The sequence below is a fragment of the Aethalodelphis obliquidens genome, unplaced genomic scaffold (assembly GCF_003676395.1).
Source record: "Aethalodelphis obliquidens isolate GAN/ISIS:26980383/991018 unplaced genomic scaffold, ASM367639v1 scaffold3, whole genome shotgun sequence".
In the NCBI taxonomy this organism is placed as follows: Eukaryota; Metazoa; Chordata; class Mammalia; order Artiodactyla; family Delphinidae; genus Aethalodelphis; species Aethalodelphis obliquidens.
In genome coordinates this window covers 26,113,150-26,129,013 of record NW_020837947.1, presented here as the reverse complement: position 1 = coordinate 26,129,013, position 15,864 = coordinate 26,113,150, and the positions used below count along the sequence as shown (strand labels likewise).

At 37.1% G+C, this 15,864-nt stretch overlaps 1 protein-coding gene across 1 annotated transcript in view; it reads right to left on the bottom strand.

The window, feature by feature from the left end:
* Window positions 1-9,761: 9,761 nt before the first annotated feature.
* Window positions 9,762-15,864, bottom strand: part of IL22RA2 (interleukin 22 receptor subunit alpha 2) — a 13,428-nt gene continuing 7,325 nt past the window's right edge. Inside the window, exons 4-5 of the mRNA XM_027079427.1 lie at window positions 10,890-11,056; window positions 9,762-9,911 (exon numbers count right to left, since the gene is read on the bottom strand). Coding sequence (XP_026935228.1) covers window positions 9,762-9,911; window positions 10,890-11,056 — 317 coding nt within the window. The remainder of the gene's footprint in view (window positions 9,912-10,889; window positions 11,057-15,864) is intronic.

The following is a 15,864-nucleotide window of genomic DNA, read 5'->3' as shown; positions in this document are numbered from 1 at the left end:
AATGCAACCCTGCAAACAATTGAAAACAACTTTTTAATGTGGAATATTGTTGAATTTTATGATGAGTCTTGTTGAATTCTCCAGTCTTTGGAGCAGAATGTGTTGAGAAAAACATGGTCTGTGGATTCTGACCCACCTTTGTTCAAACAGTAGTTCAGTTAGATATCCCTGCACTTGACCTCAGTGAGCCTTGTTTCACTCTTTCATGAAATGGGTAAAACAATGCCAACTTTACAGAGTTGTTTCAAGGATTAAATGAGAATGACAATAATAGCTAAGATTCATGAAAGAATTTCTACATGTCAAAAACTGTTGGGGAGGAAAAACCTTTCTTCTATTCTCTTAGGTTCTGTGTCTGGGGGCCTGTGAATTTAACTGATAAAAGACAGATTAACAAGAGAAAACAAATACACATTTATTAATATTTTTACATGCACAGGAATTCACAGAAAAGAAGTGAAACTCTTTTGTTATGTAACATTTTAACTTATGTAACATTTTAACAAACAAAAGAGGGTTTGGACTTCAAGGGACTATAAATTGTGGGGAAGTAACAAGGAAATGTATGAGGGAACTAGTGGAAGATACAGGTTATTTTAGTAAAGTTTGTTTATGCAGAGTCACCTTGGTGTTGACTGTCTCTCGTAATAAAGGTCGCTTTCCTCATTCTGGAGCAGGAACATGGGGAGAACTTAAGCCACCCCTCACAAAGGGAAATTTATGCCCTGCATGTAGGCAAGTAAGGGGAGGGCAGAGAAGTCTTCCTGTGTCTGTTGATTCTTAATTTCCTCTAGCTCAAAATAATCTTTATGTCAAATTGACATATCTGGGGGTGGTATACCTTTATTCCTTTCAATACTGTGTGGAAAGCTTCACATAGGCTGGACACGATGCAGATCAAATGCCCATAGAAAAGGTGCCACATTAATTAGGCCAGAGAAATGTGAATTTATTCCCCCTTCCTATGTCATTACAAATTCTTGTAAGAATGATTTTTAATGAGAACTTAATAGCCTAAAGGACACATCCAATATACTTTGCCATTTCCCCATAGCTGAAGAGCATTTAGATGGTTTCCACTCTTTGTTTTGCTATTAAACTTACACTGTAGTGAATATCACTGTGCCTGAATTTACACCTGCATTTTGAAATTTTCACCCTTAGTACAGAGGCCCAGAAATAAAATTTGAGTCAAGGGATCTGAACACTTTGAAGCTAATTTGTTTTCCAGATTGATTGCCCCATTTATCGATGTCATCCCATCCTTGCTATTATAATTTAATCTTTCCTAGCTGATAGGTGTAGAATGGTACCTTGTTTCAACTTAAGATTTTAACATTACTAATGAATTGTGCAAAACAAAAATTTACTGACAATTTGTATTTTCTCTGTTGAGAACTGTTTAATTCTGTCTTTTTCTTATTTATCTGTTGCTTTGGTGTTTTCCTTGTTGATCCCTAAGAGTTTTCCATATGTTAAGATTATTCTTTGTTCATTATCTGTTGCAAAAAAAAAAAAAAGAAAATCACACCATGCTGTTTGTCTTTTAATTCAGGTTGTGCTAAATTTGGGAATTTAGAAAATTTAAAGTTTTATGGGATAAAATCTATCAATCTTTTTCTATTATAATGTCTTCCCTTGTTTTTATAATCTAAAGTCCTTTACCTTCCAGAGATCAGAAAAAATTGTTAAAGCGTTTTCTTCTAATTTTATTTTTTGTTTAACTTTTTTCCATTTAATTCTTTGGTCAATCTAGAATTTGTTTTGATGTGTGGCATGAGGGGAAGATCGGAGTATTCTTTGGGCTGCACCACAAAGATGGACCACATAACTTGGGCCACATTAAAAATAAACGAACAAAGACATTTAAAGCCAAACACCCAAAGCCAAGTAATCAATTAATGGATTTTTTTATTGGAAAAACTGTCTTTACAAAAGAAACTTAGAAGACTTTTTGTAACCTCAGATTTAGCTCAAGATTTAAAAACACAAGAAAGCCTCTTTCCTTTTTATCTTAATTATTCAAGGCATATAAAACATTACTTCTACCTTATTCTAGAAAATCCATATCTTGGTATGTAAAGACTTTGAGGCTTATATTTCTATATCTGTATCTATATCTGTATCTATATCTATATCTAGTCTTTATTATCTACATACATGCATGCATTCCTTATTTGGCCACTACTCACCTTCTAAACCTTGTGAAAATAAAATGATCCTCCAGATGAATGAGGAACTTATAGTCACGATACAAAGGACTTGCTGGGTTAATTCTCTGCCACGCTGCAAGTTAGGACCTCAGGAGGGTATCCTGATTGAGACTGAAGCATATACATAAATAAATCCCTAGCCAATGCTTGATTTGAATAGATATATGGGAGTTGGGGACGGAATTGACCAGATGCTGGACCATGTGATAAACACAGAGGGTCATGGTGTGGTATAAAAACCGGGCATTTATATGGTACAGCTGGCTGTGCATAATCTTCTACTAATTTATAAGGCAGGAGCATCTGGTCTCTAGCTGCCACTCTTTCCAATTTTCTAACGGCCTTCTCCTTGAGTCTCTTGTTTAATCAAGCAGCCCCCCTGAACGTGCTGCAGGAAAGAAGGGCGGGCGGTCACAACACGGAAAAACAACATGGTCCTGAAGCTGCCTTTCAGAGAAGAAAGGGAGAAATATCTCCAGGAAGATTCTTGGTCTCATTCTAAATAAGACTTCTTTCTAGGATGGTGGCATTTTGAAAACGGTCTTTTAAATGGAGCATCTTGGTTGCCATCATTGGGCCAGGGCTTTCTCTATAAGGAGAAATTTCTCTCTGCTGCTTAATCTATAAGAGGAGAATTTAGGCTGAATTAAAGCCTCACATTGCTTTCGGACAGAATTCGTTTCTGTTTAATATGAACTGACTAGCATTACTGGACACTATGTAGGTAAAATTGGGAAGCAGGAATTGGGATGGTCTCCTTGCCCTACACCTCCCCTCAAAAAATACCTTTGAGGGGATTTGCCTTTCTACTCACTGTTCTTTCCTTCTGTTACCATTTTTCTTTCTACTTCCTGCCAGGGTGTGGTGCGGTTACGGTAGTGGCATATGCTTTGTTACCTACTATAGTAGACCCAGCTTTCTACTACCTCTCTACTTAACTCCACAGATGTATTAGTTGATGGAGGCTTAGAATATTTTTATTTTAAAAATAAATAAAAAAGGAATGAACATCTTCATGACAGAATTTTTGTTTTCTGGGATACATGGATAATATAATTTAAAGAGAAGGAACACTTTACCTTCAAATAATACTATTTTGGAAGAAACCCATTGGTCTAGGGTATAGAAGAGGCTTCAGTTCTGATTCACAAATAGCACTGTGATGTTGGTCATGTCACTTAGGCTCTCTGAGTCTGTTTCCAGAATGTCACAGTGGGGATAAGATCTTCAACTCATTTTACAAAAAATGCCTTTTAAGATGTAAGGCATTAGACAAATATAAGTGACTATGACTAGAACTATGGACATGTGGAATTTTAGAGCTATATGTAATTTATATAAGTAATGTAAGTTATTAAGCCAGGATACTTTTGAGAGAGAATGGGGGTGAGGACTGCACAGGAAACTGAGATAATAGTAAATTGTCCGGGGAAAACCTGGACATATGGTCTCCCTGGCCATAAGAGGCTTTAGAAGCCATATGCTCTAATTACTCATAAGACCAGCTTTGTCCCTCATGTAAGAGAGGATACAAAAGTAAATAAATAAATAAATAATAAAAGGCTTTTCCATTGATGTGTTGTTATATGTTAGGGAAAACCAAGCACATTCAAAACACTCAATGAATGCTGCATTTGATGACCTTCCAATATTGCTCTCTAACCCTGTATCTATCACATTTTGGCCATTTGTCCTCCCTGGAGCCTCCTGCCCTTCCCATCCAATAGTACTGGTAGAGTAGTAAAGAAGCATGCCAAGTGGTTGAGATGATTTCTGCAGTGCTTTACACCCAGTGGGCAGGGGTCAAGGCAAAACTGTGCCCCTGATGATCCCTTCTCATCCCCTCCTTCAGCTTTACCCATTTCTTCTGGGGCTGCATGCTGTCCTTGATTGTCTGTGATCTCCCCACCATGCCCTGCTCCAACCTAACACCATCTTCATTGATGGTCCCCTGAGTTTTTATGCAATGAATTTTCTTAAACTCCTCGGATCATAAGAATCACTTGGGGTGCACTCCTGGTGCTTCTGAGTTAGGAGGTTTAGCGTAGGGCCTGCTGATCTGTATATTTAACCAAGTTCTCAGGTGATTTTTATCACCACATGAGTCTGAGATACATGGATTTCGTATTTAATAAATACGAAAGTAGAAAGATGTCCTCAAGATCCTTTAAGCCAGTGGTTCTCAAAGAGTGGCTTTCCAACCAGCAGCATCAGAATCACCTGGGGACTTGTCAGAAATGCCAATTATTGGCCCTCTGTTGAGTAGGAACTCTGGAGGGTGACTCAGTAACTTGTGTTGTAACAAGCCCTCCAGATGATTCTCACATAGACTGAAGATCCAGACCACTGACTTAGACCAACCCTTTCCTGTTGTCCTCCATTTTATAGATGAGAAATGTTGGCACTCTCGTCTCTCACTTTGGGACTTTGAGTGTTTAGGGAGGGATAGTGCTATAATCCCTAGATGATTGTGAACGGGGTGGGATGATAGAAGGTTAGGGAGCTATTGAGATGGGGCATCAGTGAATATGACCCTTAATTCCCTCTCCCTACCTCCAGAGTGAGGGGTCTTGCCTGTGTAGATAAGGACTCATGTTTGTCAAGGGGATTGCTGAAAGACACAAGCTTCTGAAGAGCCACGCCCCTGTGGTAAACCAGAGCCTGGTGTTAATAGTGACTTCCCACCTAAGAAATCCCCTGAGAACCCAGACACCAAGAAGCCCCAGTTCCCTCTAGACAGACATGTTTCACTCTTGCAGATGTTTCAGCTCTGCTTTTGGTGGTTAGTCTCTGCTCATTCTCAGGGTGGTTGATGAAAGACTTCTAATTAGTGCTGACTAAGAATCATCTGAAATTGTAACTTATGGGTGGACACTGATGTGGTCTGGTCACATATCTTCCCACGTCACACCGGTGAGAAAGAATGACATCCCTGGTAAGCTCAAAAGCAGTGTTCCTGGATTTCAGTCACTGATTACAATTTTCACAGTGTTTTCAATACTCAAGTACAATATGTTCTATAATTTATTTAACATTTCTCATTTACTCAACTTTAAAAAACGCTTTTAAAATAGTTGTACATTTATAAAAATTTTATGAAGATAGTGCAGAGATTTCCTATATACCCTACACCTGATTTCCCTTATTATTATCTTACTCTGGTATTGTATACTTGGCATAATTAATGAACCAATCATGATACATTATTATTAACTAAAGTCCATACTTTATTCAGATTTCCTTAGTTTTTACCTAATGTCCTTTTTTTTTTTTCTGTTTCTTGATCCCATTTAGGATACCACATTAAATTTAGTTGTCATATTATAATTGGGTCCTAACCCAGACCTATTCTTTTTTATAACTTATTTATTTATTTATTTTTGGCTGCGTTGGGTCTTCGTTGCTGCATGTAGGCTTTCTGTAGGTCCGACGAGTGGGCGCTACTCTTCATTGTGGTGCCCGGGCTTCTCATTGCGGTGGCTTCTCTAGTTACACAGCACAGGCTCTAGGCACGTGGGCTTCGGTGGTTGTGGCATATGGGCTCTAGAGCACTGGCTCAGTAATTGTGGCGCATGGGCTTAGTTGCTCCATGGCATGTGGGATCTTCCTGGACCAGGGCTCGAACCCACGTCCCCTGCATTGGCAGGCAGATTCTTAACCACTGAGCCACCAGGGAAGCCCCTAACCGAGACCTACTGAACAGTGAACTGATGCAAAATGTTGATACTCTGGCTAAGGCTACTGCTGTGAATGTTAAAGCTCTTTGTCTCTGACCCAGGAGTCTCATGTCTGCTGCTAGCATTGAAAAAATGTTGACAGGCTAACTTGTTAGCTTCTGAGCAGGGTAAGCTATCAGACCTCTTACAGTTCTTGACAACCTGTGTGTTATACAATTGAGGTGTTCAAAAGGATATGGAATATATTAAATTTATAAATATCTAAAATCATTCAATTAAATTGTAAAAGCCCTCTTAAAAGTGATTGCTGAAAGTTGCCAGATTTATAAACAAGAGTAATAAGGTTTATGAGTTGAACTTAAAAACAAAGAATAACAAGGGATTTGAATTTGCAGTTTTCATAAATCAAGAATTAATTAAAAACAATCCCAATATCCCCTGAATAATTTTTTTCTGGCAAAAAAAGCCATTGCTAAGGATGCCATAAACCTCATATAAATAATCCCAAATTGTGTGATCTTGGGTTGCTGTCCTGTGAGAACCCATCCTAGAAATGAATTTACTCCATGAACACCAACCTCAACCCTATATTGAGAACTCTCTCTAAAATTCCTTGTCATCAAAGTGGGTATGTTTTTTCACATTCCCAATTTCACTCCCTCTCTCCTTTTAAAGAAAACCTGGGGCGGGAATTCTGGACATGACCACTATCCAAGGAGAGCAAACAATGCCTAGGAAGTGACACTCAGTTGGAGGAAGAAACAATTACTCCAGAATAGCTCTGCTCAGAATTGCCCAAGACCTTATCTCTGCTTATCTCCGTCGTTGCATTTCTGTAAAGAATGGCTCACTCTCCCACACCAACCTGTGGAGGAAGATAGGCAGCAGATTGTACAAAATGATAAGAAAAGCCTCCTCCCCTGTCCTCCTCACCAACTCTCTCATGATGTCAGTGGTTCCACTCTTGCTTCATTAAATTATCTCACAAATATTAATTGAGCATCTGCTACGCACTGGTTCTGTTCTAAAGGATGAAGAGACAGCTGTGGGAACAGAACAAAACAAAGCAAAACAAAATGACAGAACCACCTTTACATTCTAGTGGAGGAGGGAAAGACAAACAATAAACAAGATGAACAAGTGAACAGTGTGTCAGGTGGTTTAAGTGCTGTGAGGGAAAATGAGGGATAGAGAGAGTCACGGTGGGTAGTTTGTCATTTTAAATCGAATGGTGAGGGAAGCGTCACTGATAAGGCAACCTTGCAGCAAAGACCTAGTGTAGGTGAGGGCGCCAGCCTACGGACTGCTGGTACAGCTTTCCAGGAAGCAGCTGGTAGAGAGGACCTCAGGCCAGAACATTTGCATTTGAGGGCCAAGCAGCAGGGTCAGTGTGCTGGAACAAAGTGAGAGTGGCCAGAATTAGGGACTGAGGCCTGAGAGATTAGGAGAAAAGGAATCAGATCATCCAGGGCCTTGGAGGCCATGGGAAGAACTTTGGTTTTTTACCTTTATGAGACGGGGAACCATTGGAGGGTTAGGAGCAGAAGAGTGACATGATCTGATTTATGTTCAAAGCATCACCCGGCCACCCTGCTGAGACCAGACTAGAATGAGGCAAGAGCAGAGAGGGAGACAAGCCAGGTGTCTCTAGAAATCATCCAGATGAGAAAGGGTGTTGGCCTGGAATAAGGTAGGTGTGAGAAAAGTTATATTTTGGAGTTTAGAGCCAGTAGAATTTATTGACAGATTGAATATAGGATGTGACTGAAAGGGAGGAAACAAAGATGTCCCCAAAGCTTTTGGCCTGAGAACCTGTAAGAGTGGAATTGCCATTTGATCATAGGGCAAGATCAAGGAATGCCTGAAGTCCTGCTCAACACTGTTTGCTCTTTTCTGGTTGGAACTTAGTGTAGGTCTAAGAAGTCTAATTAGGATTTCATCTGACAGAATTTACAAGTCTATCCTTTAAAAAACCCAAGTAACAGATATGTCAAAATACAAAGCAGAAAAATTAAAAGATTTATTGAAATAGTACAATATATTCCTAACACAATGAAGAATGTAACAGTTGTCATTTTTTACAAAGTATTTTACTCTTGCCTAAGCATGAAAGCAAAAATAAAGTACAACAAACATAAAATAAAACTTGATGCTACCTAATAAATTTCATGAGGCAGCCATAACTGTTTTTAGATCAGTCTTCAGGACTATTGAATTTCAAAAACTTAAATGCTGTTGGCCACACACAATCCTTACTCCATACCCATCCCATTGCTCTTAATTCCCCCTCAAAAGGACAGCAAGCAAAAAAAAAAAAAAACAAAAAAACCAAAAAAACAACAAACTGTAATTCAAAAACATAGATTAAAGTAATTTTTATCTCGAGATGTGTGCTCAAATTCATTTTTTTTGACCACATGGGAAAGCGGTGAAAATAATTCTCTAGCTCTTTCTCTGTCTCTTACTATCTCCCTCCACACATTTCTGAATTTTTAATCAGTTTATTATTGTGTATAATTGTATATAACTAGAAACACTTAATATATTTTTGTCACATTTTGTAGCAATGTTCATGAGGAATCGTACAAATGTTCTCCAATTCATATCTCTTCACAAAAAAGGACAGCCTTAAACACTGAGCCCAAGGTGAGGAAGGTAGCTTTCTGTTGCTACATGGAGCCTGAGCCCATAGACCTTCACTTGTTGTGGGTTGGAGCTGCTAGGAGATTGTTGGTGGGCTTTAACTGGCTCTACAGTCTCTGCCAGCACCAGCCCCTCTCCCCAATAAACCTACCACCCATGCTATGCTTTCAGCTGCAAGTCAACTTCTTTACCTGGTCCCCAACCATACCCTATGTCCCCAAACAAACTGTCATTCAAAAGATCGTTGTATGTAGAGATTATGAAGATGCCACTGGCAAGGGACTCTTCACCAGCAGGATTGAGTAATGAGTGTGGTATAAATTAGAGTTAAATGTTCTTTTTTACTTTGTTGCTGAAAAATCTTACCTGACTTTGAGAATAAAGATACATTCTTCTCAGGCAATATTAAAAAACAAACAAAAACAGAAAAGAAAACCTTAATGTGAGTATGTGTTAAATGAAGGAAATTGTATTGAGTAGGCATCCTTTGGTATTTAGATGTTATTGCTGATAAACTTAACCTAGATATTAATCCAGAGATCATGAGAGGCTTTTTTTCAAATATTATTCTTATTTACATAGAATAGAATTTAAAAGAAAATATTGGTTCATTAAGTAAGAATATTATATAATAGAAAATGAATGTATGGAAAGTATATTCATATAAAATAGAAATGTATGGGAAAATGCTCATTCACATAAAAATTCCACTTATGTGAAAGTTGAAATATCTATGTCAAGTTAACTGTCAATAGATAGTGAAAAAGGATTGCATCAGGATTGCTTGTCTGTGATGCTATTTTAAAAAATTCATTCAACATTTAAAAACATGCCTAGTGCTCCTTGGTTCTTTAATTTTTACTTAGCTGACTTAGAAGAATGGAGATTATGTTAGAGATGTTACAGTCAGAAATAAAGTTCTGTATTTCACAGAGCCCTTTGTTTTCTGCCTCTTCTTTAATTCTAATTTTTTTTTTTTTTTGCGGGGGGGAACTGCTTAAATTTAGTTTACAAATAAAATATAAAGGAAGAAAGAATGATTAAACAAAGAGGTCTGTGAAGTATAATGGTGAACATTGCATTAAGAATATATAAAAACTAACTAGCACAACATTGTAAATCAACTATATTTCAGAAAAATATATATATATAAACAACTTTCAATGAGATTCTTCAAAACGAGCCGTCCTATTCTCAGAGAGTTTGGATTGCCACTCTGCAGAGCACTTCAAGGACTTTCCACACATCTCTCTTGGCTTCTCTGACTTCTTCTGTCTAATGTGGGCTGATACATTTCAGCCACTATACAGTAACCAGTGTGAGGTGTTAGAGCTTCAATTTCAACAACTCTGTGAGCTCCTTCATATATCTTTTGCTCCTACACACAAGGGGGAAAAATGAGATGAAAAATGGTTTCCAGTAAGTCATTGACTTGCTCTATTTTTGATAAAACTAAGTTGTTCATGACCAGTTTAGATGGGCTGTAGGGTTTCTTCCGAGACACATCCTCCTTCTCCAGAGTCCTAGCTCACAGACTGAGAAAGGGACAGGTCACATGGCTGTGGAGGAACCACATGACTTCTCCCTAGTGATGCTGATTGATTGACCCAGTGGTCAGAGTCTCTTTTTTAAGAATTTGAACTGTGCAGTGAGGAGAATGGAGTAGATTTGGAGACAGTTGTAGACATGTGGCATGTGACCACAGAGAAACAGAGTGAGATTCTTTACAACTTGCTTCTCCATTTCTCCTTTCCAGTGACTGCAAAGCCTGGCAGCACTTTATTTCTTGCTTCTGGCTGTTGTAAGATTGATCATTACCTCTGAGTAAAAATCCTCCTCTCCCCTCCACTTTTCTATTTGAACCAGTTTGAATTGGTTTCTGTTTTCTACAGCCAAAGGAACCCTGTCTTAGATGGACACAGAAAAAAAGGAACATTCACCAAACCAAAATAAAGTCACCAATGGAGGATTATAATATCAGAGCAAAACTGGCACTAATATATAATGCTCCGATCCAAAAGCCACTTTAAAATAAGGTGTGTAAAGTCCATAAAAATGAATATGTGTGACAATCAAATGGAATTAAATATTGTTAATACCAATCTTTAGATATGCAGGGAAAATCAAAAGGAAACCAGCTGAATGACGGAAAAGGTGCAAACACACGTACACACAGTTCTGATGGCGATGGTAACCACTAATTGCTTATCAATGAGGGTGAAAATGAGAAGGAACTAAAAAACGATAAGGAAAAATAAGAGGGGATAGAGTAGCAAAAGACAGGACCTATTTTATGGCTAAAATGTTGCTTAAACAAAAGAAAAAATACCAAACTTATCTATTCATCTGAACTTACCTTTTCCAGTGAATTGTTAATTACAAAGACTCGGTATACTAGCCCATAGTATTCCATTGATACATTTTTTCTTTTTTGGTCCCTATATGGTAAGTTGGGAGCATGGAGATTCACCAACAAAGATCCATTAACTTGGGTTATATTCATGAACGGAGGATCTATTTTTGCTGAGGAAAAATAGGAAAATTTGACAATATCACCCAAAAATGTAATATTTCATATGGACACATTATGCGTAATAACAAATCATTATTAAGCTCAGGGATCTGGCAAAAATCATTATGAAGAGATATTGCTAACAACTAAAATATAAATATCTGAGAAGTTTCTTTGCAGATGATTCTTTATTTGCAAAGACATATATTCTGAATCAGCTTTAAGAGGACCTTTATCAATCATTTCCACAGCCTGCAGTGATTGTTTTGGAAAATGAAGTATAAAAAGTTATTTGGGTGAAGATCTTAGTGTAAGGCAAATATTTTGTAGGTCCTTAAAGATGTAAAATTTCAAAGCAGCTTGAAAATCATTTGAAGACTTGTTGCTATAAAATTATTTCAACAGAATTATGTTATATACTATGGAATAGCAGGAGAAGGATCAAGAGAATTTTTGTTTCTTGCATTTGATATCAATAATCAGATGACCGTTAACTAGGAAAGAAAACTAAATAAATTAATAGTCACTTTAATTTCCTCCAGATTAACTATGGGAATTCTAAATGATTTTATTCATTAATGGGTTTTGTTTTCTTGTTCGGCATTCATTATGTATTTTTAGTTTGTAGATACATATCTTTTATAATTCTTGAAAACTAGCCATGATCAATCAACTTAGAGATAGATAGAGATAGAGACAGAGACATACATGCTTTTATTCTAGAATTTCAGTTCAACATCTGTTAGCATTTCTCATTCGATTTTCCATATGTCATTTTCTTTTTTCCATCTTTTTTTTCTCAGTGGAGTATTCTGAAGGGTTTCTTCAGAGCTGTCTTCCAGTCCATCAGTTTACTACTTTGTCATGTCTAAACTGATCTTTAACCCCCAAATCAAATTTTTGAATTTCAATGGTTATATTTTTTTCATTTCTATGAGCTCTATTTGGGTCTTTTTCAATCTATTTGGTCTGAGTAACATTTTGTCCTTTGATTATGTTTTTATTCCCTCTGTTATTTCTTTAAGCCTGTTTAATTTATTATCTGCTTCCAATATTACAAAACCTTGAAGCGCTGGTCCAGCCAGTACTTGTTTCTTCCAACCTTGCTTGTGTTGACCTGCTTCCTTGTGTTTTTATTGTGAACACATGTTGAAAGTTGATGCTTTCTTTTTTGTTGTTTAGTTAGAATTTAAAATTTTTAAATACACTTTTTATCAACTTATAAGATAGATACAGACAAATAAATCGTGAGGATATGGCTCAACAAATCTTTACAAATAAACACTCCTGTATAGCTACCACCCAGAACAAAAAACAGGACATCACCAACACCCCAGAAACCTCCTTCACCTTTCCTCCAATTACTTAACCCTAGAGGATAACCACAATTTTCCTAACTTTTATCGCCATGTACATTCATTTTTGGAATCATACAATATACACTTTTTTGTGTGTCTGCCTTGTTTCACTCTTTCACTTTTATTTGTATATATATAATTATGGGCTGAATTGTGCCTCCCATCAAATTCATAGGATGAAGTCCTAACACCCAGTACCTCAGAATATGACTGCATTTGGAGACAGGGTCTTTTTTAAAAAAGCATATGGCTTTTTAAAAAATGAAGTCATATGGGTGGTATGGGTGGTCCCTAATCCAATATGACTGGTGTCCTTATAAGAAGACACATACAATTGAACACAGAGGGATGACCATGGAAGGACACAGCAAGAAAGTGGCCAAGGAGAATGGCTTCAGAAGAAACCAAACCTGTGGACACCTTGATCTTGGACTTCCAGCCTCCAGAAGTGTAGGAAAATAAATTTCTCTTGTTTAAGCCACCAAGTCTGTGGTATTTTGCTATGGTAGCCCTGGCAATCTAAAGTCTATACATCTATCCATGTTGCATGTACCAGGAGTTTGTTCTTTCGGGGCTTCCCTGGTGGCTCAGTGGTTAAGAATCCGCCTGCCAATGCAGGAGACACAGGTTCGAGCCCTGGTCCGGGAAGATCCCACATGACGTGGAGCAACTAAGCCCGTGCGCCACAACTACTGAGCCTGTGCTGTAGAGCCCGTGAGCCACAACTACTGAGCCTGCGTGCCACAACTACTGAAGCCTGCGTACCTAGAGCCTGTGCTCCTCAACAAGAGAAGCCACCGCAATGAGAAGCCCGCACACCACAATGAAGAGTAGTCCCACTCATCGCAACTGGAGAAAGCCCGTGCACAGCAAAGAAGACCCAGTGCAGCCAAAAATAAGTAATAAAATAAAATAAATAAATTTATATATATATATAAAAAAAGAATGCTATAAAAACATTTAAAAAAAAGAGTTTTTTCTTTTGATTGCTGTGTGGTATTTAATTGTATGAATAACACAATTCATCCATTGTGTTATTCACAAACTTTTAGGTTGTTTCTAGTTTTTGGATATTCTGAGTAAAGTAGCAGGAACATTCTTGTATATGTCACTTGGGAAACATTCATTTTGTTGGGAATATAACTAAGAGTGGAATTTCTGGGTGATAGAGTTTATATGTGTTTAGCTTTTGTAAATTCTGCCATTTCCCCACAGTAGATACACCAATTTATATTCCCTTCAGCAGTGTATGAAAGTTCCCATTTTTTTCACATTCTCTCTAATACTTGGCATTATTATTTTTAAAAAGTTTAATTTTGGCCATTCTGGTAAGTGTGTAGTACCAATTTATTGTGTTTTTAAGTTGCATTTCCCTGATGACTAATGGAATTTCATATGTTCATTGGCCACTTGAATATTCCCTTTTGTGAAAAGCCTGTTCAAGTCTTTGCCCATTTTTTAAATTAGTTGCCTTGTCTTTTTATTATTGATTTGTAAAAGTTCTTTGTACATTCTGGACATAGTCCTTTGTCCCAAACATGCACTGTGAATATTTTCTCTCTATGGCTTGCATTTTCAACAGGGTGCCAAGATCATTCAATGGGTAGAGAATACCTTTTCAACAAATGATGCTGGGACAACGGGATAGCCATATACAAAAGAATGAAGTTGGACCCTTACCTCACATCATATATAAAAATGAACTCAAAATTGATCAAAGATTTAAATGTAAGAGCCAAAACTATAAAACTCATAGAAGAAAGCTTAGGATAAATCTTCATAGCCTTGGGTTTGGCAAAGAATTCTTAGATATGACCCCGAAAGCATGAGTAGCAAGAGAAAAAATAGGTAGATTGGACTTCACCAAAGTTAAATACTTTGGGGCTTCAAATGACACCACTGAGAAAGTGAAAAGACAAATCACAGAATGGGAGAAAATATTTGAAAATCATCTCTCTGATAAGGTAATGGTGTTCATAATATACAAAAAAACTCAGTAATTAAAAGACAAATTATTCAATTTAAAAATGGGCAAAGTATCTGAACGGACAATTTTCCAAGGGAGATATACAAATGGCCAATAAACACATGAAAAGATGCTCAACATCACTAATCATCAGGGAAATGCAAGTCAAAATCACACGAGATACCATTTCACATGCACTAGGATTGTTATAATCAAAAAGTGACATAGTGGTGCTAAGGATGTGGGGAAATAGGAACCCTCATACACTGCTGATCGGAATGGAAAATGGTGCAGCTGCTTTGGAAAACAGTCTGGCAGTTTCTCAAATGATCAAACATACAGTTACAGGGTGACCAAGTGATTCCACTCCTAGGTATATACCCAAGAGAAATAAAAACATGTCTACACAAAAACTTGTACATGAACATTTATAGGAGCTCTATTAACAGGAGCTAAAATATGGAAACAACTCAAATATCCATCAACTGAGAAATGGATAAACAAAATGCAGTATATCCGTGTACTGCAATATTATTCAGGCACAAGAAGGAACGAAGCACTGATACATGCTACAAAAGGGACAGACCTTGAAAACATTATGCTAAATGAAAGGAGCCAGTCACAAAACATCACATATTATATGATTCTATTCATATGAAATATCAAGCTGAGGGAACTCCTTAGAGACAGAAAGTAGATTAGTGTCACCTAGGGCTGAGAGGTTAAGGAGGGAGAGAATAGGAGAGTGATAACCAAAGAGTATGGAGTTTCTTTTTTGTGGTGATGAAAATGTTCTAAAATTGACTATGGGTGATGGTTGTACTTATCTGTGAATAGAGTAAAAAATTATTGAATTGTACACATTATATGAGTAATCGTAAGGGATGTGAATTTTATCTCAATAAAGCTGTTTAATAAATCTAGGTGGAGGCAATGCCCATACACTTGATCCTTAATTCTTCTGGGTTATAACAACAATATTTTCAAAGAATTGGAAGTTGAGGCTGCCTCCTGAAGGTTGGGATCTCTTTATGCCATTTAACCAACAAGGAGGAAATGCGGTACTTCTGTTGTCTAGGGTGACTGTTTCCAATTATCAAAGGGAAATAGAATTATATATACAGCGGGGTCAAGTATGCTTGGTATCCTTGGAGGTGCCTCTTAGAACTCCTATATTCAGTGATAAAAATTAATTTAAGACTATGTTAAGCTAATATGAAAAAGATCAAAAGGACTCAAACTCCTCAAAAATGGAAAGTTGAGATGCTGGCTGAAAAGAAAGAGAACGTTGAGTTAAATCATGAGAAAAGCAGTTATAAATATTAACTACAGCTTCATGACTAGTTGTGAGGACTGTAGTAAATACCCATGTTTTCTGTCTTGTTATGCATTTCTTTGTACATATACGTTAAACTTTTTTTCTCATACCTTTTGTCTATTTTTTTTTTTTTTTTTTTTTTTTTTTTTTTTTTTTGGGGCTTTTTTTTTTTTTTTT